The sequence below is a fragment of the Scyliorhinus canicula genome, chromosome 17 (assembly GCF_902713615.1).
Source record: "Scyliorhinus canicula chromosome 17, sScyCan1.1, whole genome shotgun sequence".
In the NCBI taxonomy this organism is placed as follows: Eukaryota; Metazoa; Chordata; class Chondrichthyes; order Carcharhiniformes; family Scyliorhinidae; genus Scyliorhinus; species Scyliorhinus canicula.
Window position 1 is genome coordinate 83,972,480 of NC_052162.1, and position 26,064 is coordinate 83,998,543.

The 26,064-nt window shown below is 48.2% G+C and overlaps 1 protein-coding gene across 1 annotated transcript; it reads left to right on the forward strand.

Annotated features, from left to right (window-relative positions):
* Positions 1-1,422: 1,422 nt before the first annotated feature.
* Positions 1,423-25,759, forward strand: LOC119952026 (T-box transcription factor TBX22-like). The gene is made up of 8 exons (XM_038775495.1): positions 1,423-1,967; positions 2,645-2,786; positions 3,491-3,592; positions 5,057-5,231; positions 20,388-20,552; positions 23,520-23,584; positions 24,092-24,189; positions 24,388-25,759. The coding sequence occupies exons 1-8, from the start codon at positions 1,817-1,819 to the stop codon at positions 24,996-24,998; spliced, it is 1,509 nt and encodes a 502-aa protein (XP_038631423.1). The 5' UTR covers positions 1,423-1,816; the 3' UTR covers positions 24,999-25,759.
* Positions 25,760-26,064: the final 305 nt, after the last annotated feature.

The window sequence follows — 26,064 nt, forward strand, 5'->3', positions numbered from 1 at the left end:
CCATGTATAAACTATATCGACCACGCCCAAACAGTGATGCCAAATAGCAGGCACTGAGCATCTCCTCAAGAACACTTGTAGAGTATTCTAATTTACTTATTCTTCCCCACATTCCTCATCCTAATTCATGCACACGTTTTCCAACAAGAAATTTTCATAATAAAGTTTCCCCCCAGAAAAAAAACTTTGTGGGGAAAATATACTGATTTTATTTGTTACACAAATCTCTTGACTTTTTTTGATTCTTGAAGTCAGACAAATAATTATTCATCATCTTCATTCTCTTGACGGGTCCTAGCCGTATTGAGACGGTCGAGTTGTTTAGTCTAAAATTTATCTTTTAATAAAACGTGCACAGGCCGAATCTGAAGAAGGAATGAAATTGAAATGAAAAGTCATGCTCTGAAATTATCTTTGCGAATTTTATTAGATTATTCGCTTATTAATGGGGGAGAAAGGATTCGTTCGAACCATTATAAAATCGGCTCTCACTAGTCAAGATCGGCAGTTGGACGGATACTTGTGTCTCTGTCTGCTGGTGTAGCTGGGCTGACCCCGGCGTGTCCCGCTGTCAACACTGAGCTCAATGTTACAGCAAAGAGACAACTCGCCGCGTTGTGAACCAGGGTCTGGCGGAAGGGGCAGCGGTTCGTCCAGGCCAGAGCCGGAGCTGCTACAGACTCCTGCTGCTGAAAATACAAACGACACCAGCTCTCAAATGCACAAGTGGGGTTTCACTTGCTAGCCGATCCCCCGTTGCAATTTCCGCGCCCTTGGGACCAGGGGGACATTCGCCACACTCCTGCGCCGGAGAGAGCTGATGATTTTGCTCATGCCCTGCAACCTGAGGGAGCTACACCGCCAAGAAATCTCCTTCCCGGATGCAGACTGTGCAGTTTCTGTGTCTGTTTCGGAGTTCCGGAGCCCGGCGTTTATTGATTTCATTTGCATCGTGCAACCTCAACATGGGAACACATTCCTAGGATAGAGAGATCGGAGGTTCCCTGTTTGTTATTTCAGGGCCCTGTTCATCAACTCATGGAACGAACTGAAATACGGGGTAAATTGTGTTGCTGTAACTGCGTTAGAAGGAGCAATGGAAACTTCAGAAGATTGGATCTCGTTTCAATGATTATATGGACATAAATACATGCATATCCCCACATACTTGTATATCACCCCCGTATAGATATTATACACATGTGTGTATGTGTGTGTGTGTAGCACACATTATATATTCTATATCTTTTCTGTATATATTGTTGCAGACAGTGTTACTAGAGATTCTCCCTTATTGGGCCATTTCCCTTTGAAGATGAGTTCTTTGCCAAAGTTGATCTTAACTTGTCACAGGGCTAATAAAACGTGTCGGTGATCTGGACATGCCCATATTTACATACTGTATCGCCAGACAGGCAGGTCTGCCTGCTAGCAATTATCTCCACATCCAGCCAGAGCAAGGATAGGCGCTCTTCCTTGGCTATAATTAGGGAAGCTTCACTCGCCCTTGGCTGCACTGGGGTGTTGCTGCTGGCTTGACTTCAACGGGCGATGAGCCCTAGCCCTCCAGAAGCGCAATTGGCACTGCCGGGAGGGAGTGGGGGTGACATTGGAGACACGAAAGGCTCTCCCTTGCCCAGGAGCGATGCAGAGAGTCCAAGCCTCCCACTGACTGGAATGGGACTCGTTCTGGAACGCAGAGCCGATCTCCTCAGTCTCCCAGCTGGACCCGGACGCGTCCGCCGTTTTCTCCCTCTCCTCTCGCCCCCGGGACTGGCGCCTCTTGGCCGGGATTGAATGGTAAGGGGCCCCCCCGATGGCTCTGAGTTCCCGCGCTCACGCTTTCTCTGTGGAATCTTTGGTGGGGGGCTCTCTGAAGAGGAAACTTGAAGACACCAAGGATGAGAACGTGAGAGATGGACTGAAACACCCCGAGAGCTCCAGGCAGAGGGAAGAGGAACAATCTGGTCAGTCAACTTTGTCTAATATTGATCGAACCTGGGAGACAGACTAATTCACAGCAAACAATAGCGGAAAATCTCCGCTATCTTCACATTTCTCCACTCTAATTCCTCACAGGATGATGACTCCAAATTAGAAGACTTTGAAATATGTTTCTAATCTAGTTTCTATCTGCCAGTAATTCGGCTATTGCTTTTTTAAAAACATCTGCTTTTTACTTCCATATTTTTATTCTGCTTTTGCCGAATATATGTTTTAATCTCTAATTTAATTCTCTCCCCGTTTAATCAGGGTTCCCATTAAAAAGGTGTGAAGCAGCAATAATCAGAATTTGAAATTATATCTGCTGTCTATACCCCATGAGCAAATTAATGTGGATAACGTTTATTTTTAAAAAAATATCCCAGATACAGATTCCAAGTTTCTTGGAACTTTTTGAATAAACTTTATTCGTGTTTTTGTTTCGAGTGTAAAGTTGCCACTTGCTGGGGTGGAGGTAACGTTCAGCTGAGGATGTTGATGGGTCTGTGTGTGTGTCTGTGGGGTGGGGGGGGGGGGGGGGGGTTAATATGACAGGGTGTCGAACCCGTGGCGTTGGACATGGTTTAGCTCGGGATTTGTTTGTTTTTTGTTGTAACGGGGACTTTTGCCTTTGGTGTTTTGCATTTCGTTGGTGGAGCAGAGGAAGCGAGAGGCCAAAGGACTCAACCCCGCAATTGCCGAGGGGGAGACCCGGGAGGTTTCCAAGTAGACCTACAAGGAATGGAGCTTTGGAAACGATTTCACGAGATTGGGACAGAGATGATCATTACTAAAGCTGGCAGGTGAGAGAGAGAGAGAGAGACTGGGTCCATGCACGATGCACCGAGCGATTGCATCAGTGCATTGCATTTCAGTTCATATTCTCTAGGCTGTTCTGTCTTCATGTGGTAACTAAATCAGGAAATGTAGATGTGTTCGGGGAACTCTAATTCTTGACAAATTATAAAACAAGCACCGAATAAAAAGATAGGTTTTGTTTTCTGATCGAGATTGGGGATTCGCTTCTTAATCCCATTCAGATAAAGTTGTGACTTCCAGGCGTCCGCAGATTGGGAGAGTCTCGTTTTCCCTGACAGCCCGTTTGCTTTCAGTTTTGCAAATAACAGGCTGCTAAAAAAAACAAACAAACACGCCATTACCTCCCCTGCTGCACGGAAACAGACGCGTTAATGATTAATTCGTTTCAAATATTCGGGAGATGTTTGTGGCGCTGCCTATCAGAGATGGAACGATGTGTCCCTTCCTCGTTTACATTGAGCAAGGCTGCCGAAGTGTGGTGTTGGGTGTAAAACATACGGGAAGGGGAATCTCCACACGTGCCTGATTCAGTCCCAGTTAGTCAATAACCTTGATTAGAAATGGTCAGAATCAGGGATCCGGGTTCTCTGAGGAGTAAAGGCACTCTTCAGTACAATGTTGAAATTCGGAACTTGGGACGGGCTGAGAGCGGAGAAGCGAGATCTAACGGTGCTTTACCTATCCGCAGGCGCATGTTTCCCGCCGTGCGGGTGAAAATCAAAGGTCTATCTGCCGCCAAACAATATTATATCGCCATGGACATTATCCCAGTGGATTCGAAGAGATACAGGTACAGCAGCACAGTATAATGCCAACTCATTTAGCTCTACTGACACTTAAATCTTTAACACACATAACACGAATGTCCTTCACTGACATTAGGGCAAGGATTACTTTGTGACTTGCCTTTTATACACTATTGTTTCAAAGCCTACAACATTCGATTAGACGATTAAAATTCAACTGTATTGTTTTCAACAGCTAGTCGCTTTTTAATGTTCGGATTCAGCGATGTGACCGGATTTCACATCGTGAGAGTGGGTCGCTCTGCATAATGCTTGTTGCTCATCAGTTTAGAAATAAATACAAACAGAACTGATAAAGACAAAATGCGGTGGATTCTATGCACCCGAACCCCGAGGGAGGACCAGAGGGACCTTGTGGTGCATATCTAAAGATCCCTGAATCCAACAGGCGAGGTAGTAAGGTGGTTATGAAGGCATAGGTGCTTGCGTTTATTATCAGAGAATGTAAGAGCAGGGAGGTTATGCTGGAACTGTATAAAACGCTGGTTAGGCCACAGTTAGAGTTATGTGTGCAGTTCTGGAATCCACATTATAGGAGGGGTGTGATTGCACTGGAGAGGTTGCAGATTCACCAGGATGTTGTCTGGGCTGGAGAGTTGCAGCTACCAAGAGAGGTTGGTTAGACTTGGGGTTGTTCTCCTTGGAGCAGAGAGGGGGTCCTGATTGAGGGGGACAAAATTATCAGGGGTATAGATAGGGTGGATCGGAAGGAAATTTTCCTTAGTAGAGGGGCACAGAATTAAGGTGAGGAGCAGGAGGTTGAGAAGTAATGTGAGGAAAGACTTTTTCACCCAAAGGGTGGTGGGAATCTGGAATTCACTGCCTGAAAGGGCGGTAGAGGCGGCAACCCTCACAACATATAAGAAGTATTTACATGAGCATTTGAAACGCCTAAGCATACAAGACCAAGTGCTGGAAAATAGGAATACGCTTGATGGCCGGCCCCAAACACGATGGGCCGAAGGGCCTCATTCTGTGCCGTAGAGCTCCGTGACTCTAAAACGGCCACACAGCAGACGTGCTCAAGGTGGGAGATTTGATCATGTTTAAAATGAGGAAGGCGGTTGAGAAAGCAGATAAGCCGACACTGTTCCTAGTGGCTGCAGGATCAGCAATCCCAGATGTTTCTCAAAAGGAGTTTTTCTAAACACAAGTTATCATGATCGGGAATGAACGGCCAAGAAACTTGCTGGGAACAGATTTAATAATGACTTTCTAAAAAGAATGGATGGATAATTGAAGCGAATGTTACAGCACCGTGTGATGGATGTGCAAGGGGGTGGGACTAATGGGATAGAACCAACACACGCAGGATGGGCCGAATACCCTCCTCCAGTGCATTGTTCTATAATTCTCATATCCGTTATCCTTGGCTGAAACCCTCCCCCCTCACCCCGCCCCTTTCAGTCTCCCCAGACGTTCACCGCGTGTGTGCTGCCTGTTTACAGGTATGTGTACCACAGCTCTCAGTGGATGGTGGCCGGGAACACGGAACAGTCTCCGCTAACCCCCCGGCTGTACGTGCACCCTGACTCGCCAGCTTCAGGGGAGTCCTGGATGAAGCAAGTCGTCAGCTTTGACCGGGTGAAACTCACCAACAATGACATGGACGAAAAGGGACATGTGAGTATTCAGTGTCCAATCTTAACCTCATCTGAGAAATGCTGGTCCAAAACCATTTTGTTTCTACAACCACTAACAGGGGAAATATTGTTGAAAGCAATAATTTTCAAACGGAGAGTGTACGCGAGACAGTAATCTGTGTGTGATGTGACTGCTTGTGTTTGTGACAGTGTAGGTTTGTGACAGTGAGTGTGATGTGACTATCAATTCACACGACACGTAGTTGGAAGTGAACAGTGGTTTTAATGATCTTACAACGGAGCCTGCCTGCGACGAGATGAACTGGCAGGCAGGCTCAGACTGCCAGGCTTTATACTTCCGGTTAGTGGGAGGAGCCATGGGCGGAGCCCAGAGTGGAGCCCAGTACAAACTCCTCATCTCCCCCTAGGGGCAGAGCCCCGCAACTGCTCGTATACCGAGCTTGCACAGACACAGTACATCATATATAATAACAGTGTCAATAACACGGACTGTGATTCACCACATTCACCCCCTGTAAAAATTGAGTCCAGCGGGGGTGATGTATCTACCAATTCCCAATTGCGAATTACAAGTTACAATTTACAGGTTATAAATTACAGGTTAAGTCGATCTGGCGCCGGGTCGTCCTCTGGGATTGACGAAGCACCGGGGTTGCAGCCTCTTCTGGTGGCTGGGCGGTGGCGGTAGGCGAGGGAACCATGGCGGACTCCAGGGGTGATTCGGCCAGAGCTTCATATCCGACTGGTTCGACTGGTGACGGGGAGCGCCGGAAACCCAATGGCGCGGGGGCACGGAGCACAGGCAGCGGAACTGCAGGCATGGGAGCGCTAGGCGCGGGGGGTTGGGAGGGGTTTAGTGTGATGGGTATCTCAGCGGCGGTGGTGTCGGAGTTGGATCCTGCAGGTGCCAGGTCCCGGAGGGAAACAGTGTCCTGACGGCCGTCAGGGTACTCTATAAATGTGTAGTGTGGGTTTGAATGGAGCAGGAGCACTCTCTCTATGAGTGGGTCAGTCTTGTGAGTCCGGATGTGCTTCCGGAGGAGAACAGGGCCCGGTGTCTTTAACCATGCTGGGAGCGAAGCCCCGTGGTAGTGCCCCTGGAAAAAACAAACAGCCGCTCGTGAGGGGTCTGGTTGGTGGCCGTACATAGGAGGGACCTAATAGCATGGAGCGCGTCAGGGAGGACTTCTTGCCAATGGGAGGTCGGGAGCTTCCTGGACCGGAGGGTCAGTAGAACGGTCTTCCAGACCGTCGCGTTCTCCCTCTCCACCTGCCTGTTCCCCCTGGGGTTGTAGCTGGTAGTCCTGCTCGAGACAATGCCATTTTTGAGCAGGTACTGACGCAGCTCGTCGCTCATAAAGGTCGAACGCCTGTCGCTGTGTACATAGCTGGGGAAACCAAACAGGGTGAAGATACTATGCAGGGCCCTAATGACTGTGTGGGAGGTGATATCGGGGCATGGGATAGAAAAGGTAAAACGAGAGAACTCGTCGGTGACGTCCAGGAAGTACACATTCCTATTGGTCGAGGGGAGTTGCCCTTTGAAATCGATAGCGAGGCGTTCAAAGGGCCGAGAAGCCTTGACCAGGTGGGCCCTGTCTGGTCTATAGAAGCGCGGTTTCCACTCCGCACAGATCGGGCAGTCCCTGGTGATGGCTTTCACCGCCTCGGTGGAGAAAGGCAGATTTCGGGCTTTGAAGTAGTGAGCGAGCCGGGTGACCCCCGGGTGGCAGAAGTCATCGTGAATAGCTTTCAGCGGTCGTCTTGCACGCTGGCGCACGTGCCGCGGGACAGGGCATCTGGGGGCTCGTTGAGTTTCCCCAGTCGGTACATAATATCGTACTAGTAGGTGGAGAGTTCGATCCTCCACCGTAAGATCTTATAATTTTTGATCTTGCCCCTTTGAGAGTTGTCGAACATAAAGGCAACCGATCTTTGGTCGGTGATGAGGGTGAACCTCCTACCTGCAAGGTAGTGCCTCCAGTGACAAATCGCTTCCACGATGGCTTGTGCTTCCTTTTCGACCGAGGAGTGTCGAAGTTCTGATGCGGAGAGGGTTCGGGAGAAAAAGGCGACTGGTCTCCCTGCCTGATTTAGTGTGGCTGCGAGAGCGACCTCTGAGGCATCGCTCTCTTCCTGGAAAGGGACGGATTCATCCACGGCCCACATGGCTGCTTTGGCGATGTCGTCCTTCATACGAGTGAAGGCCTGACAAGCCTCATCCGATAGAGGGAAGAGTGTGGCCTTAAATAGTGGGCGGGCTTTGTCCGCATATTGAGGGACCCACTGGGCATAATATGAGAAGAATCCCAGGCACCTTTTGAGGGTCCTGGGACAATGAGGTAGAGGGAGGTCTAAGAGGGGGCGCATACGGTCCAGGTTGGGGCCAGGACTCCGTTCTCCACGACATAGCTGAGGATGGCCAGCCTGGTCATGTGGAAAACGCATTTCTCTGTGTTATACGTGAGGTTGAGTTTCTGGGCAGTCTGGAGAAATCGATCGAGGTTAGCGTCGTGGTCCTGCTGGTCGTGGCCGCAGATGGTGACGTTATCCAGGTACGGAAACGTGGCCCACAGCCCGTACTGGTCCACCATTTGGTCCATTACTCTTTGGAACACCGAGACCCCATTAGTGACGCCAAAGGGAACCCGGGGGAAGTGGAAGAGGCGGTCGTCGGCCTCAAACACCGTGAAGTGGCGGTCCTCCGGGCGGATTGGCAGCTGATGGTATGCAGACCAGATCCACTGTGGAAAATACTTTATAGTGGGCGATCTGATTCACCATGTCTGCAATTCTGGGAAGGGGATACGCATCAAGGAACGTGAACCGATTAATGGTCTGGCTATAGTCCACTACCATTCGGAATGTTTCCCCGGTCTTGACGACCACCACCTGAGCTCTCCAGGGACTGTTACTGGCCTCTATGATCCCCTCACTTAGGAGCCTATAGATCTTGGTTCTGATAAATACCCTGTCCTGCAGGCTGTATCGCCTGCTGCGAGTGGCTACGACTCATGCAGTCCGGCGTGAGATTGGTAAAGAGTGGAGGGTGGGGTCGATTTTTAGGGTGGCGAGGCTGCAAAGTGAGTGGTGGCAAGGGCCCGCCGAAGCTGAGTGTGAGATTTTTGAGGTTACACTGGAAATCGAGTCCCAGTAGGAGTGGGGCGCAGAGTTCAGGGAGCATGTACAGCTGGAAGTTTGAGTAACTAGTACCCTGGATCGTTAGGGTCGCGACGGTGCGCCCTTGGAGGTGAACAGAGTGGGAGCCCGAAGCGAGGGAGATAGTTTGCTGTGCATGGAAAATAGGGAGTGAACAGCATCTTACCAGATCTGGGTGTACGAAGCTCTCGGTGCTCCCGAAGTCAGGGCCGGTGTCCTGTACCCGTTGATTTCAACGGTCATCATGGAGTTGCGGAGGTGCTTTGGACACGACTGGTCCAGTGTCACTGCGCTGGAGTGCATGTTTCTGACAATGTGGGCATTGTCATAGTGTGTGTTTGTGAATATGTTTCTGGCAGTGTGGGTTTGTGATAGTGTGTGTTTGTGAGTGTGTTTCTGACAGTGCGGGGTTTTTGATAGTGTGTGTTTGTGAATATGTTTCTGGCAGTGTGGGTTTGTGATAGTGTGTGTTTGTGAGTGTGTTTCTGACAGTGCGGGGTTTTTGATAGTGTGTGTTTGTGAATGTGTGTGTTTCTGGCAGTGTGCGCTTGTGACAGTAAGTGTGTATTTCTGACAGTGTGGGTTTGTGATCGTGTGTTTGTGAGTGTGCGTGTTTATGACAGTGTCTGTATTTATGACTGTGTGTTTGTGAATGTGTGTATGACAGTGTGAGTTTGTTTGTGACTGTGTTTGTGACAATGTGTTTGTGACAGTGTGTGTTTGTGACAGTGTGCGTTTGTGACAGTGTGTTTATATTTGTATTTGTGACAATGTGTGTTTATGACACTATGTGTTTCTTGCAGTGTGTGTATTTGTGACAGTGTTGGTGCGTTTGTGACAGTGTGTGCATTTGTGACTGTGTGTTTGTGACAGTGTGTTTTTATTTGTGACTGTGTGTGACATTGTGTTTGTGACGGTGTGTGTTTGTGACAGCATGTGTGTATTTGTGACAATGTATGTTGTGGCAGTGTGTGTGTAGTTCTAACAATGTTGTTGTGACCGTGTGTATTTGTGATAGTGTGTTTGTGACAGTGTGTTTGTATTTGTGATAGTTTGTGTTTGTGACATTGGGTGATCGTTTCTGACAGTGTGTGTGTTTGTGACAGTGTGAATATGTGTGACAGTGTCAGTATGAGTGTGTTTGTGACAGTGTGTATTTGTGATAGTAGATGCATTTGTGACAGTGTGTGTATTTGTGACAGTTTGGTTTTGTGATTGTGTGTGTGTGTTTGTGACAGTTTGTGTTTGACAGTTTGCGACTGCGTGTGCGTTTGTGACTGTGTGTGTTTGTGACAATTTGTGTTTGTGACAGTGTGTGTGTATTTGTGACAGTGTGTGTTTATGACAGTGTATGATCTGACAATTTCTGCATGTGGCAATCTGTGCATGTGGCAATGCACATGAATGTCTATTTGTGACAATGTATGTGTGTGACAGCGTTTGTTTGTGACTGTGTTTGTTTCTTTCAGTCTGTTTGTGGCAGTTTCTGCATGTGACAATGTCTGTACATGGCAGTGTGTGTGACAGTCTGTATATTGTGATATTTTGTGAGGCAGAACCAAACCCCCCCCCCCCCCCCACTTTCATGCCCACCACTTTTTTCATAGAATCATAGAATTTACAGTGCAGAAGGAGGCCATTCAGCCCATCGAGTCTACACCGGCCCTTGAAAGAGTACCCAACTTAAGCCCATGCCTCGATCTATCCCTGTAACCAGTAACCCCACCTATCCTTTTGGACAATAAGTGGCAATGTAGCATGACCAATCCACCTAACCTGCACATCTTTGGACTGTGGGAGGAAACCAGAGCCCCCGGAGGAAACCCATGCAGACACGGGGAGAAAGCGCAAACTCCACACAGACCGTCACCCGAGGCTAAAATTGAACTCGGTCACTGGAGATGTGAGGCGGCAGTGCTAACCACTGAGCCAACATGCCGATGAGGTCTCCCAGGCTCAATTCTCTATATCAGGAGAATAGTGGGTGAGCCCTAAAATGGGAATCGCTTCGAGCACCAAACAGTTTACCATTCTCCTATCCCGCTCCAGCTGACGTGATCAGGATATTGCCCAGAAAGTATGAGAAACTGCTCACATCTCATTTACATTCATTTTACTCTCATTATTGAGATTGCCATTGAGGCAAAGGCAGGCTGGAGCCTGCACCACATCAGCAGGGGGCCGCACATGCTCAAGACCTGGCCACCCATCAGGCTGCGGCGGGGGCCAGAAGGCAAGGCCAAAGACGAGTGAGGGTGTACAGGACTCGCTGGTCCTACAATGAGCTGACGAACATCGTGTGCCGCAGGAGACTGTGTCTCAACACCGAGGCAGTGCAGCACCTGTGTCACGACCTCGCGGACATGGTACCCTGTGGAGGAGGAGGGCACTGCGGCCTTTAATTTCCTTGAAACTAGGTAATTCCAGGGCTCGAGCGGGGCCTGTGTGGCATTTCGCCGTCATCAGCTCGCATGTCGCGGGAGGTGATGGATGCTCTGTACGCTCGGGCATCAGACTATGTAACCTTCGACCTGGACCAGGCTCACTAATCCTGCCACCTGGGATTCCTCAGGTCAAGGGAGCCTGAATCTCCAAATCCTGTGTGTCCAACGTCGAAGGGTCATGCACATGTCTGCACGCTTTCCATAGAAGCATATAATCCCTACAGTGTTGAAGGGGGCCATTCAGCCCGTCGGGACTGCACCAATCCTCTGAAGCCCAGCCTACCTAGGTCCACTCCCCAACCTATCCCCATACCCCACCTCAGCTGCACATCCCTAGACACTAAGGGCAATATTTTCCCATGGCCAATCCACCTAACCTGCACATCTTTGGACTGTGTCAGAGGAAACCCACACAATATGGGAGAATGTACAAACTCCACACAGATAGTCATCCAAGGTCATAATGAACCTGGGTCCCTGGCAGTGTGAGGCAGCAGAGCTAACCATTGTTCCTCCCAAAGTGTCCCCACGTTTCTGGGACCATGCATGACAGTTACATCCTGGGGCACTTGGAGAACTCCGGTGTCTTCGAGGGCCAGCCCAGGGTGACGGGCTGAATCATGGGTGACAAGGGTTACCCGCTGACGTTATGGCTGATAATGCCAGTGAGAAAGCCTGAGATGGGAGCGGAGTCCTGCCACAATGAGGCCCACCTGCCACCCATTCTGTCATTGAGCAGTGCATCAGGCTGCTAAAAATGGATTCCACTGCCTGGACCCCTGTGGCGGTGTATTGCAATACAGCCCCAGAACATATCCTGCTTTGTGGTGCTCTGCCCTCTACAACCTGGCACAACAGCAGAGCACCATTCTGGATGAAGAGGAGGAGGAACATGCGGCCTCTGAGGAGGAGGGCCATGAGGGACTGGAGGACGAGGTGGAGCTGGAGGATTGAGGACATGTGGCGGCAAGGGTCCGGCACTGCAGGAGGACCAGGGAGGCCTTCATAGCCTCCAGATTCGCATGATACATGGCGGTGTGTCCATCAACTCAATATCCCCCCACATCACCTCGCCTCTTACCTGATCTCCCTGTTCCTCCTTCCCATATCCCCTTCCATGCCATCCCCCCTCCAAGGGTCCATGTTACATCACACCAAAGTGATGGCCCTGTGTAAGCACAGTCAGTGAGTCACTATTCAAGTGGTGATGACCACTTGCTTTGAGCAAGGCTGTGGTGCTTCTTAGGTTCTGATTAAGTGTGAGTCCTGTCTTTCTGCTACAGTGCGCTGGCTCCCATCCTCATGATGGAATCTGCATCGGCAACTAGTTATTTTGGACCACTGTGGTGGAAGAGGAGTGTGGCGTGGGGTGGACATCTGTATCTAGTGATTGATGGGCTTGCAGTCCAGGATGTTGGTCATTGTGGATTTCCTAGGTTCCCACCAGTGCCGTTTGTTGGGAGACTTCTAGCAGGAAGTGACTCCAGATGGGGAGAGAGACCCACCCTGTTGTGAATATTGAAATACAGAGCTATTGCATGCTTCAGGTCTGAAATGTTTTACTGGTAACCATTTTAATGTGACAATTATCCATTCCCCCTAACTATGAATACTGAGGGGCAGCACGGTGGCGCAGTGGGTTAGCACTGTTGCCTCACGGTGCCGAGGTCCCAGGTTCGATCCTGGCTCTGGGTCACTGTCCGTGTGGAGTTTACACATTCTCCCCGTTGTTGCGTGGGTTTCACACCTAGATGTGTACGCTAGGTGGATTGGCCATGCTAAATTGGCCCTTAATTGGAAAAATGAATTGGGTACTTTAAATTAAAAAAAACACAAACAAAAATAAACTATGAATACCACTCAGTGCTCCCAAACCTTCTTAATCTTCCGTGGTCTTGCATTATGTTGAGGTGTGTCGCCAGGATGCACATGAGAGGTGGAGGTTGCTGTGGTGATATACAATATATACAATAAACAATATAGTAGATAGTTGATGGTGCGACCTCCAAACAGCAGGTGGCAGTACAGATCCACCATGTGGTCTGGAAACAGTTGTCATGTGACAAGGCACTCAGATTTTAGTGAGGGCAGATCCGGTGATCCTCAGACGGTTATAAGATTTACATGAGGACAATCGTACATAAGGATAGTTCTAGGGGAGTATAAAGAAACTCCATGATAACTTGTTCTGTATCAGATCATTACCTCACCTCGTTGATTCAATAAAGAATCCTGGTTTGGACAAGTCACAAGCAGTTCGGAAGACTCCTTGCTGGACAACGAACACAAAACACAACACTTGCTGACTTCCATGCTCTGAGACCTTTAATACCTTTGGCAAGTGTCCTCTGTAGGTCTCGAAGTTAGAGGGCTTGGGCCGACTTACTTATGTCATGGTGTCGCTGTGCCTCCCTATTCTGCTTGCTGCCCTTGGGGAGGAAGTTTTAAGGATTGGAGAGTGCCTGAGTCTCCTTGGTGAAAGGACCCGGGATGGGCTCCAGTGCTTCCTCCTCCCTGAGGAGGCCCGAAGACCCTGGGTGACCCCATGGGATGGAGGTGCAGCTGGTGTGAGCTCTGAGTCATCTGGCTCTGCCAGACCTGGAGACCCCCCATTGTTTGCACTAAGGTGTTGATGCCTTGAGCAGTGGCCCTCTGTGACAGATTCATGCTCTGGAGTGCCTCAGTAATGTCCACCTATGTCTGGGACATGTCCCTCAGCGAATGAGGCATGATGTCGAGGCCCTCAGCCAGGGTCGCCAGTGACTGAGCCATGCCTGGACACCACCACCCATGGCTCGCACATCATGCTCCAGGCTTTCCACTGTGGTCACCACCCTAGCAGTGTTGGCCTGGGTGCCACTCAATGCCAGCACCATCTCCTGTACTCGAAGCCTTTGGAACTCCTCCAAACTGAATGTCACTGACACCCACCCCCTCCTGAACCTCACGGCTCTAACTTATCATCTGTAGCAGCTCTAGGAGAACCTTGTCCAGAGGCTCAGCATCTAGATGGCGCCCAGCTGAGGACTGGGATCCAGCAGCCCTCCGACTGTTTGGATGTTCCTGCCTCCACCTGTTGTACATCAGCAGGTCTATGGTGTTCACAGGACAGTCTGTCTGCTAATGTGGCCCATCGAGTGTGTATTGCTGTGATGGTGGAAGATGCAGGTGATACATTGTTGGTGTTCTCCCCAGAGCTCTCCTCTGAGGTGGTCTCTTGGGTGGCAGAGGGAGCGGTGGCAGAGACTCCAAATGACCCAGCCTCATCAGATGGTGATCCTGCAAGACAATGCATATAGGTTCAGTGAAGGGAAAGGACAGGGTCTTCTGAATAAGCAATTCAATCGACACAGGTCATCTGGATGAAGGTGTAGTAGATGTTCACTTCACTGGTGCAGGCCAACTTCACTGTCAGTAACTGCTCGCTCCTCGGGCAACCTTGCGATCTCCAGGGTTCGTCTCCCATAGCGGGGTGAGGACTCGGATCTTTAGGGTTTCGCTCTTAATATGGGCTATCGTCTCTTGTGAGGACAAAGAAAGGAATTGTGAGCCGCATGACTGATGGGCCAGGGGGTTTTATAGTAGGTGGCATGTGTGGGCACTGCATGTAGGCATAAAGGGGTTGTGATGGTGAGTGCCGGGGGTTCTGAGGAACAATCTTGGAGGTTGGATGTTGGGAGGGTGCAAGTTGTCAGCCAGTAGATTGGGGGAAGATGCTTGGGAATTAAAGGGTGGCAGGTGGGTCTGATGCCAGGAGGAGAGAGGTGCAATTTACCCTTGCAGCTGACACAAACTCATTCATCTTCTTCCTATGTTGGATGGTGGTCCTCTTGGTCATGCTGCCTGCACTAACTGCAGCTGCAATACCTCCCAGGTGACATTTGCCACCTCCTCGGGGGCACAGGGTGCTCTCCCTCACCTCCACAGAATCCAGAAGCTTGGCCAGGTCTGAATCCAGAAATCAAGGAATAGATCTCCATGCTGACACCCTCCTAGTTTGACTGGGAGTGAGTGCTGAAGGACCATTTAAATGCTGCTCCCCCTTGTTCGCAGTGAACCGAGTCAGGCGAATCAGATGCCTGGGGACTCTGACTCGCCGTGTTTCAGGTGGGGGGGTGGGGGGGGGGGGTCATTGTTTGCACTACTTTTTATTAAATATAAATTTAAAGTACCCAATTCATTTTTTTCAATTAAAGGGCAATTTAGTGTGGCCAATTCACCTACCCCGAACATCTTTGGGTTGTGGGGGTGAAACCCATGCAGACACAGGGAGAATGTGCAGACTCCACAAGGACAGTGACCCAGAGCCGGGATCGAACCTGGGACCTTGGCGCCGTGAGGCAGCATTGCTAACTACTACGCCACGTGCTGCCCCATTGTTTGCACTACTAAGTGTGGATGGATTGCGATCTGGATCGTGCCCATACACCCAGCGGGAATCACCCGTGAATCTCACCCAAAATGGCACTTAGTCATTTTTTGGGACAATCCCGCCATACGTGTTTCTGACAGAGTCTGTTTGTGACATTGTGTGTTTGTGAGTGAATGTGTATGTTTGTGATAGTGTATGTGTGTTTCTGGCTATGTGTATTTGTGACTGTGTGTGTGACAGTGTGCGTTTATGACAACGTGTGTGTGTTTCTGACAATCTGTGTTTGCGACAGTGCATTTGTGATAATGAATGTGTTTTTCGGACTAGGTGTGTTTGTGACAGTGAGTATGTATATTTGTGACTGTGTGTTTCTGACTATGTGTGTTTGTGACCATGTATGTTTGTGACAGTGTGTGTGTGTGTATGTGTTTGTGACAAAGTGTATGTGTGTGACTAAACACCACCAAATCACCAATGTACTTTGCACAGTTGTTTAGTCCAAAAATGACCTTGTTGGTTAATCTTTGGAATGTTGCTGGCACATTCTTCATTCCAAATGGCATAACCTTAAACTGATAATATTTTGGCGTCACAAAAGCTGAAACCTCCTTTAAGTCTCCAGTCTCCTTTAAGTAAGCCAAGTTTGGTAAAATTCAGTTGTCTCACCTTTTCAACAGTCTTCCAAACGAGAGATAGGATATGAATCTGACTTCATAACTGATTTGACTTTCCTATAGTCCAAACACAATCGTTGCATTCCATCTGGTTTTGGTACCATCACAGTAGGTGAGCTCCAATCCCTTCAACACACTTCAATTATATCATTCTTAAGCATGCTTTCAATCTCATTTTGTACCTGTGTCAACTTTAGTGGATTGAGCCTATATGTATGTTGCTTAATTGGAGTAGTGTTTCCTACATCTGCATCATGTATAATTACTTTAGTACTTCCTACTTTGTTCTCACATATAGTTCGATATGACTGCAATCACACTTTGAGGTCACTTTGACTTTCTTCCGGAAGGTAACTCAATAATTTATCCCAATTTCTTATCACTTCCTTATCGTCCAATCTAATTTGAGGAATGTCAAATTCAGAATCATCTGATTATCTCTTCTCCCTGAGTTACAATGATTACTACCTCCTCCTTCTTTCTTTCTCTATCAGAATACCTTTTGAGAATATTACACTGTGAGTTTTCCTTCCATCCTTGTCAATTAATTCACCTTACTCAATTTATTTTCAATTTGATAATGCCCACTAAATCTTGCTTTTAATGGTTCACCCATTGGTAACAATATTAATACTTGCTCCCCACTAACAAAACCACAAATTTTTGATTTCTTATCCATCTCATTTTTTTCAACACATGCTGTGACAATTTTAAATATTTTCTAGCCAACTCACCAGCTCCAGTTAATCTCTCCCTAAAGTTTGACACATAGTCCAACAATGTAGTCTCCGACAGTTGACTCATCAATTTATCTTTGATCAATTTAATTGCTCTTCTCACCTCATGAGGAGTCACCATGGCGAGGCTTTGGCCTTAGAGTAGGCCCATCCAACTCCGGAGGCTCACGTAATGCCGTCTCCCACCAACATTTTTTAAAGTCTGGAAAAAACTGATTATGGATGTGGTCTTCAAACCCCTCTGATAACCCCACAATGCGTAGGTCCTGTCGTCTGGATAAGTTCTCCAGGTCACCAACTCTATTCCACAGCATCATATTCTCTTTACTCACCACAGTCATCTCAGACTCCAGTGCGTTGATCATGTTGCTGCGGTCTTAGAGGGCCGTCTTAAAATCGCTGAAGATGGTGGCATGGGAGACAACAGTTGCATGAGTGGAGTCGAGGGAGGATCGGATGGAGGATAGCCCCTCCTCCGGTGAATCTGTCAACTCCAGTGCTAAACATTGTCAGACACACACTATCACATACACACACACTGTTACAGACATACACTCTCACAAACACACACTGCCATAAACACATGCACAAGACTTGTCCAGCTCGGCAATCAAAATTTTGCTGAGAGTGTCGGATATTAGTGCCATGGAGGAGGCAGCCAACATCTTAGTTGCGTCTGATGCGACAGTTATCTATTTCAGTCAAAGATTTTTTTTGGCTAAAATTCGTTACATTTTTGATATTCTTAGAAGAAGTTTGTTGGTTACTCGTCTACAACAGTTTTTGCGGTCTCATAGTCGATTCACGGTGCCATAAAAAGGAAAAAAAGCAAGAATGTTGGGGAGAGATACCACATGTGTGTACTTCAACTATATCACGGAAGCCAGTTTATGTGTTTCTAACAGTGCCTGCATGTGGCAGTGTGTTGTTGTGACAGTATTTATGACAGTGCATGTGTATCCGACAGTATGTGGAGGTGACTGTGTGCTGGTGACAGTTTGTGTGGCATTGTTTGTTTGTGACAGTGTGTGTATGTTTGTGACAGTGTGTGTGTGTTTGTGACCATATGTTTGTGACAGTGTGTGTGTGACAGTGTTTGTGTGTGTGACAGTGTGCATATGTGTGACAGTGTGTAATTGTGAGTGTGTGTGTGTGACAGTGTGTGTATGTTTGTGACAGAGTGTGTATGCTTGTGACTGTGCGTGTGTTTGTGACAGGGAGTGTGTGACAGTGTGTGTTTGTGACAGCGGGACGATGGCACAGTGGCACAGTGGTTAGCACCGCTGCCTCACAGCGCTGAGGACCCGGGTTGGAGCCTGGCCCCGGGTCACTGTCCATGTGGAGTTTGCACATTCTCCCCATGTCTGCATGGGTCTCACCCTCACAATCCAAAAAGATGTGTAGGGTAGGTAGACTGTCCATGATAAATTGCCCCTTCATTGGAAAATAAGAATTGGGCACGCTAAATATATATTTTTGAAACGTGTTTGTGACAGTGTGTTTGTGACTGTGTGTTTATGACAGTGTGTATTGTGTGTTAGTGTCCGTGCGTTTGTCACGGTGTTTGTTTGTCACAATGTGGATAAACGACAGTATGTGTGTGTGAGACAGTGTGTGTGAGACAGTCTGTGTGTCTGACAGTGTGTGTGTGTGACATTTTGTGTTTGTGACAGTGCATGTGTGGCAGTATATGTTTGTGACAGTGTGTGTGACAGCGTATGTTTGCGACCATGTGTGTTTGTGATGGTGTGTGTTTGTAACAGTCTGGGTATGTAACAGTGTGTGTTTGTGATGGTGTGTTTGTGATGGTGTGTTTGTGATGGTGTGTTTGTAACAGTGTGGGTATGTAACAGTATGTGTTTGTGACAGTGTGTGTGTGAGACAGTGCATGTCTTTGTGACACTGTGTGTGACAGTCTGAATGCACTGTGTGTGTGTGACAGTGTATGTGTGTTTGAGAAATTGTGTTTGTGAGTGTGTGTGACAATGTGTGTATTTGTGACAGTGTGTTTGGGACAATGTGTGTTTGTGAGAGTGTATGTGTTTGTGACAGTATGTGAAAGTGTGTTTGTGAAAGTGTGTTTGTGATGGTGTGTAATTGTCACAGTGTGTGTATGTCAGTGTGTGGTTGTGATGGTTTATGAGTGTATGTGACAGTGTGTATTTGTCACAGTGTGTGACAGCATGTGTTTGCGACCGTCTGTGTTTGTGATGGCGTGTGTTTGTAACAGTGTGGGTATGTAACAGTGGATTTCTGACAGTGTGTGTCTGTGACAGTGTGTGTGTTTATGACAGTGTGTGCTTGTGATGGTGTGTTTGTAACAGTGTGGGATGTAACGTGTGTGTGACAGTGTGTGTGTGTGAGACAGTGCATGTGTTTGTTACACTGTGTGTGTGAGAGAGTCTAAGTGTGTTTGTGACTGTGTGTGCGAGACAGTGTGTGTATGTTTGTGACTGTGTGTTGGTGTTTGAGACAATGTGTTTCTGAGTGTGTGTGTGAGACAATGTGTGTGTATTTGTGACTGTGTGACAATATGTGTTTGTGATTGTGTGTGTGTGTGTGTATGTTTGTGACAGTGTGTGTGTGAAAGTGTGTTTGTGATGGTGTGTATTTGTCACAGTGTGTGCATGTCAGTGTGTGTGGTTGTGATGGTGTATGAGTGTATGTGAATGTGTATTTGTCACAGTGTGTGACAGTGTGTTTGCGATAGTGTGTGTGTGTGTGTCGCAGTGTGTGTGACAGTGCGTGTGTTTGTCTGTGTATGTGACAGTGTGTATATGTGTTTGTGAGACTGTGTGTGTTTGTGACAGTGTGTGTGACAGTGTGTGTTTATGACAGTGTGTGTGACAGTGTGTATGTGTTCCTGATAGCATGTGTGTGACAGTGTGTTCATGACAGTATGTGTGTGACTGTGTGTTTGTGTGTGAGACAATATGTGTGTGTGTAATAGTGTGTAACAATGTGTGTGTGTAACAATGTGTGTGTGTGAGACAGTATGTGTGTGATAGTGAGTGTATGGGTGACAGTACATGTGTGCGACTGTGTCTGTGTATATTTAATTGTGTATTTGTATGTCGGAGACAATAGGTGAAACTGTGTAATACTCAGGTATTTATGTGATGATTTGGAATGCACACCTGAAATGACAGTGGGAGTAGATTCATTCGGCAAAGCAGTGGCATAGTGGTATTGTCACTGGACTGGTACTCCAGAGATCCAGAGGGTCCCAGGTTCAAATCCTGGCACTGTGGATGGTGAAATTTGAATTCAATAAAAAAACCTGGAATTAAAAGTCTAATGAGCCCATCTGGTTCAATAATGTCCTTTAGGGAAGGGGATCTGCCGTCCTTACCATGTGACTCCAGACCCACAGCAATGTGGTCGACTCTTAACTGCCCCCTCAAGTGCAATTAGCGATGGGCAATAAATGTGCTTTAAAATCGATAATTCTGATACCTGGTTTAAAATAAAATGCATGGGATACATTTCCTCAGCAATGAAATGTTCTCTTATCCCTGACAGAACTTGCATTATCCTGCAGGTTTGCGCAGTCTACGGTCCCCATTGCTCACCATGATAATAGCGAATAAATTCAGACAGCTCAGACTGTGATCTTTTCAGTCCCAAATTTAACCCCTCTAGCGATTTATCATGAGGTTGGTTTCAAACATATGCATATTAATTAAAAACACAATTTATAACTGGAAGGAGATGAGATCAGTGACCTGTTCAACAAACTGTAGATTTTGATAAATTGCACCTTTAAAATACTTCTCTCACTATTTCCAGATTGTTCTCCAATCTATGCACAAGTACCGGCCGCGAATCCATGTGATAGTGAAAGAGGCGGATGAACATATCTCTGTCAATCAGACCCTCCCAGCTAATGGAGTCCACACATTCGCTTTCCCAGAGACTGAATTCACAACAGTCACCGCTTATCAGAACCAGCAGGTAAGTTGCAAGAAGAGAGAGTGAGAGTCGGACAGATAGCGAGGAGAGAGAGAGACTGACAGATAGGGGAAAGAGAGAAACTGACAGGTAGGAGAGAGAGAGAGAGAGAGAGAGAGAGAGAAACTGACAGGTAGGAGAGAGAATGTGGTGATAACCACAGTAGATATGTGTACTTGCAGTAGGGGGATGTATGGCTGTACCTGTAATACAGGTTCCTCCGGTAAGCCCCTGCCGGCTAGCTCCGCCCACAGGGAGCTTGTGTATAAATATGCGTGTGAGTCACTCAGACTCTAGTCTTCAGTTGCAGCCAGAGGAATAGCATCACACAGCAATAAAGCCTCGATTGAACTTGTCTCTCGTCTTTGACTATAATTGTTAGCGCCACAGAGAGCAAGAGAGAGAGAGAGACTGACAGGTAGGAGAGAGAGCAAGAGAGAGCGAGAGAGAGACTGACAGGTTGGAGAGAGAGAGAGAGAGAGAGAGAGAGACTGACAGGTAGGAGAGAGAGCAAGAGAGAGAGAGAGACTGACAGGTAGGAGAGAGAGAGAGAGAGAGAGAGACTGACAGGTTGGAGAGAGAGAGAGAGAGAGAGAGACTGACAGGTAGGAGAGAGAGCAAGAGAGAGAGAGAGAGAGACTGACAGGTAGGAGAGAGAGAGAGAGAGACTGACAGGTAGGAGAGAGAACAAGAGAGAGAGAGAGAGAGAGAGAGAGACTGACAGGTAGGAGAGAGAACAAGAGAGAGAGAGAGAGAGACTGACAGGTAGGAGAGAGAGAGAGAGAGAGAGACTGACAGGTAGGAGAGAGAGAGAGAGAGAGACTGACAGGTAGGAGAGAGAACAAGAGAGAGAGAGAGAGAGAGAGACTGACAGGTAGGAGAGAGAGCGAGAGAGAGAGAGAGAGACTGACAGGTAGGAGAGAGAGAGAGAGAGAGAGAGACTGACAGGTAGGAGAGAGAGAGAGAGAGAGAGAGAGACTGACAGTTGGAGAGAGAGCAAGAGAGAGCGAGAGAGAGACTGACAGGTTGGAGAGAGAGCAAGAGAGAGAGAGACTGACAGTTGGAGAGAGAGCAAGAGAGAGCGAGAGAGAGACTGACAGGTTGGAGAGAGAGAGAGAGAGAGAGACTGACAGGTAGGAGAGAGAGCAAGAGAGAGCGAGAGAGAGACTGACAGGTTGGAGAGAGAGAGAGAGAGAGAGAGACTGACAGGTAGGAGAGAGAGCAAGAGAGAGAGAAAGAGGCAATCAGGTAGGAGAGAGAGCAAGAGAGAGAGAAAGAGGCAATCAGGTAGGAAAGAGAGAGGTAGGAGGGAAGGAGAGAGAGAGAGCGAGACTGACGGGTAGGAAAGATAGAGAGATAGAAAGAGAGAGACTGACGGGTAGGGGAGAGAGAGACTGAAAGGTAAGAGAGAGAGACTGTTAGACAGGGGAGAGAGAAAGAAAGACTGACAGGTAGGAGAGGGAGAGAGAGAGTGACAGATGAGTAGGAGAGGGGGAAGAGAGAGAGAGACAGACAGACTGGCAGGTAAGAGAGAGAGACATTGACAGGTCACAGAGTGAGAGGGACAGGCAGGTTAGGGATTGAGTGAAATAATATTGACAGGTCAGAGAGGGAGCCTGCTGACAGATAAGAGAGAAAGAGATTTGAGCGGGTGAGATACTGAGGGGTAGGGAAGAGGAACACAGTCTCTCTGGAGTGGCCCGTTCTCCCAACAGGAAACTGAATTGCAGATACATAGCAATTATGTGTAGAAATATGTGGATGTACTTCGCAATGTGCATTGTATATATATTTATATTAATTATGCAGATGTAAGTCGCATTCTCTGCATCTTAAAAACAAATTAGTGCGGATGCTGGAATCTGAAACCAAAACAGAAAATACCGGTCAATCTCAGCAGGTCTGACTCTTAATCTCTATCTTTAATCAATGTCTAATTAGTATTAATGGCTCTATGTTCCCAAGTGGCTCTTTACACAATGTTGATTTCAGCTTTATTGCTTCACAGAATCTCAGCTGTATTTGTTAATTTTAAGCACACATTTCTCAGTATCTTCTCAAAATCAGCATTGATAACTTTGAATCCCACATTTTATCTGTCCGGTTCATACCCCATTTAACTTGAACTCCACGGGCAGGATTTTCTGTAGGCCGACATCATAATCAGGGCGTGCAATCAGGTGGAGCTCCCAACACCAAAATCACGGTAGGCGCCGGTTTGACGCCGAATCGCGATGATCCGCCTCCTTGAAAACGGCGTCAATGCGATGCACGGCGTGCGTAGTTGAAACACCGTTCGCATACCATGAGTGGGGCCCATCCGCGATTCTCCGCTTCTGATGGGTCGATGTGCCAGCACCGCCATACTTTGGCGACATGCCGTGCTGCTGTCCGGGGGGTGTAGTGGGAGGGGGTGGGGGGGTGCCAAGCAGGTGGGTTGTGGGGTACGGGGTGGACGGGTACGCAATACCATTACCACAGCTGGCAAGGCAGCCATGCAGCTTTAATCCTGGTGCCCTGTGTCTTATAGGTGACCCCCCCCCCCTCCCTCTCCCAGGCACCCTCCTGGGTCCCCTCTGGCCCCAGCTGACCCATCAGCTGTATGGTCCCTCCAGCATAACTTGTCCCATCTTTTCAGCCCCGATCGGTGTGCGGGTGGGGAATGTATTGCTTAAGCAAGGCTGCAGCTCTGCGAGTGTCCATCATGGACATGGCGATTCCTGGGTTTGGATGGTGTTCCACGCGGTGCCGGTGCTAGCCCCTCACCGGTAGCAGAATCGGTGCGGTGTGGCTCCGATATTTCTGATGTGCAAGTCCACGGATTCTCTGTTGGCATCAGCACTTAGACTCAGAAACGGAGAACCCGGCTCCACGTTTCCCAAACAGTTTGAACCGTGAATGAACCCGTGGTGTTTATCATTTTCATCCACCAATGCTTATTTGTAACTTTGCATTTTTGTACTTTTGTAGATTACGAGGTTGAAAATTGACCGAAATCCTTTTGCCAAAGGTTTCAGAGATCCCGGGAGAAACAGGTAGACAAAACCCTCCCAAACCTCAAATTTGGAACAGCCGGAGAGATATCACAGATGCAGTTAGATTCACAAATCCACCGTTAGCCAATAAAACCACCTCTGGTTTTCGTTGTGGCTGTAGAATGTTATGAGTTATCTTGTGGCTATTTGGTGGCTGCAGTAATTATTAAATCCTTTTGAGGTGTCGCTATTTTTGTTAAAATAGTCAAGGTCATTAAGCCGAGAGCGCTGAGGACTATTCATTCCACTGTCTGTGCGGAGTTCTCCCTGTGTCTGCGTGGGTTTACTCCGGGAGGTTTACTTCGGTTTCCTCCCACAAGTCCCGAAAGATGTGCTTGTTAGGTGAATTGGACATTCTGAATTCTCCCTCTGGCGTCGGAGTGTGGCTTCATTGCAGTTTTAATGTAAGCCTACTTGTGACACAAATTAAGGTTATTAGTATTATCTTGCATTTTACTGAGAGCTCTGAGGACTATTCAATCTGCAACTTGTCACCTTGTATTTTAGGGTGAATCTGGACAGAGTGATGGGTAGTTACCCCTGGAGACCTGTGGACTGTCGACCACCCCTAGCCTTTCAAAACTTTCACGTTCAAAAGCCAGCAGGTATGTGCACTGACTCTGAATCTGTGTAATCGAAGTAAGATTAAATAAACATATTACTCAAAATTAATATCCGCCTCTTTCAAATTTCCCTTGTTAACTGTGTGGGAGTCTCACCTCCCTTTGCAATAACTATTTATTCAGTGTGAGCCGAGTCCTCAGACAGTTTTTAATAGTTTCTCTTTATTTTCCTCCCCCCAGTTGGGTACTCTGATTCTCTGGGAAGCTCTTGCACTGGAACTTCCGCTCCTTTCGGCTCAGTGCTCTCTCCACCCTGCTCTCCGCCTTTGTTCCACGTGGCTGCAGCCTCGCTAAGGATGGGCTGCCGAGACCGGGAGCTGTGCAGCGTGGACGACCCACTCTGTTACAGGATGGGTCCAGCTCGAGGCCTGGCCCCTCAGCGCCTCACCTTGCCACTCTGCCCCCGGCTGAGAGGGGCCAACTCGCCGCCTGCTGACATGCTGCTGGCTCACCGAACTCCGCCTCTCCTGTTCCACCTCCCCTCTCTGTCCTCGCTCGACGCTCTGGCCGCCAAGGACTTGCAGCTGCCGGCCAGGGGGGCGCTGTCGCACGTTCGCATGGTTCATCCGGACTGCAGCTTGGCTCAGGACAGGCCACCGCACCAAGCCATGTACAGCCCGCCTGCCCGGCGCCCTTACACCGTCCATGGCTGGAACCTGACGGGCAGTCCGCTCAAACTGATGGCTCACAACACTTTACCCTCTCCCAGCGCGGCCACCCTGGCAGTCGGGAAGACTTTCAGAGATGGGAAAGCAAGGCCATGGCCACAAACTGTCAACCACTGTCTCTGATACCACGATGCGGAGATGCCGGTGTTGGACATGGCACAATAAGAAGTCTTACAACACCGGGTTAAAGTCCAACAGATTTGTTTTGAATCACTAGCTTTCGAAGCTCGTCTCCTTCATCAGGTGAGTCCGTGATACCACGGCACAAGGGCGGGGATCTGAATCTGAGGTTTACAATCTCGACACCGGACTCCAGGCACCAACATTGCAGGAAATCTGGGGGAAGCGCTGGGGACAGGGACCCAGATTTGTGGCTTCCAGGCTGGCTGTGAGTTGCCATACCAGAACTTATTCGGGAATCACAGTGGAAATTTATTGTAAATAACCATGTCCCGGTTTCAATTCGCCAAATGCAATTTCTTTTGAAAATTCAGCAAATAGCAGGAATTGAAACTACAGTGTTGGCTTGGAAAAAAACGTAGTCTAGACTAGAGAACGGCAAAGGCTGATTTTCATTACAACTGGCACTTGGTTCCATTCTCAAAGGTTCACAGGAATCCTACACCACATGGAACTCTCTCCCTAACAGCACTGTGGGTGTACCTACACCACATGGAACTCTCTCCCTAACAGCACTGTGGGTGTACCTACATCCCATGAAACTCCCTCCCTAACAGCACCGTGGACGTACCTACATCCCATGGGACTCCCTCCCTAACAGCACTGTTGGTTTACCTACACAACGTGGAACTCCCTAACAACTGTTGGTGTACCGACACCACATGGAACTCCCTCTCAAACAGCACTGTAGGTGTATCTACACCACATGGAACTTCCTCCCTCACAGCACTGTACCTTTACACATAGAATTCCTACAGTACAGAAGGAGGCCATTGGGCCCATAGTCTGCACTGACCCTCTTAAAGAGCACCTCACCTAGGTCCACACTCTGACCCCATAACTCTACCAAACCTGCATATCATTGAACATGAAGGGGCCATTTTAGCAGGGCCTGTCCACCTGACCTGTATATCTTTGAACTGTGGGAGGAAATCGGAGCACCCAGAGGAAACCCAAGCAGACACACAGAGAATGTGCAAACTCCACACAGACAGTCACCCAAGGTCGG

Bases quoted from the DNA above. Each gene is read 5' to 3' on its own strand.
- LOC119952026 (XM_038775495.1), top strand. From the start codon at position 1,817: ATGGCTCTGAGTTCCCGCGCTCACGCTTTCTCTGTGGAATCTTTGGTG. The intron at 2,787-3,490 runs GTGAGAGAGAGA...ACCTATCCGCAG, and splicing joins ATCATTACTAAAGCTGGCAG to GCGCATGTTTCCCGCCGTGC. The intron at 24,190-24,387 runs GTATGTGCACTG...TCCTCCCCCCAG, and splicing joins TCACGTTCAAAAGCCAGCAG to TTGGGTACTCTGATTCTCTG.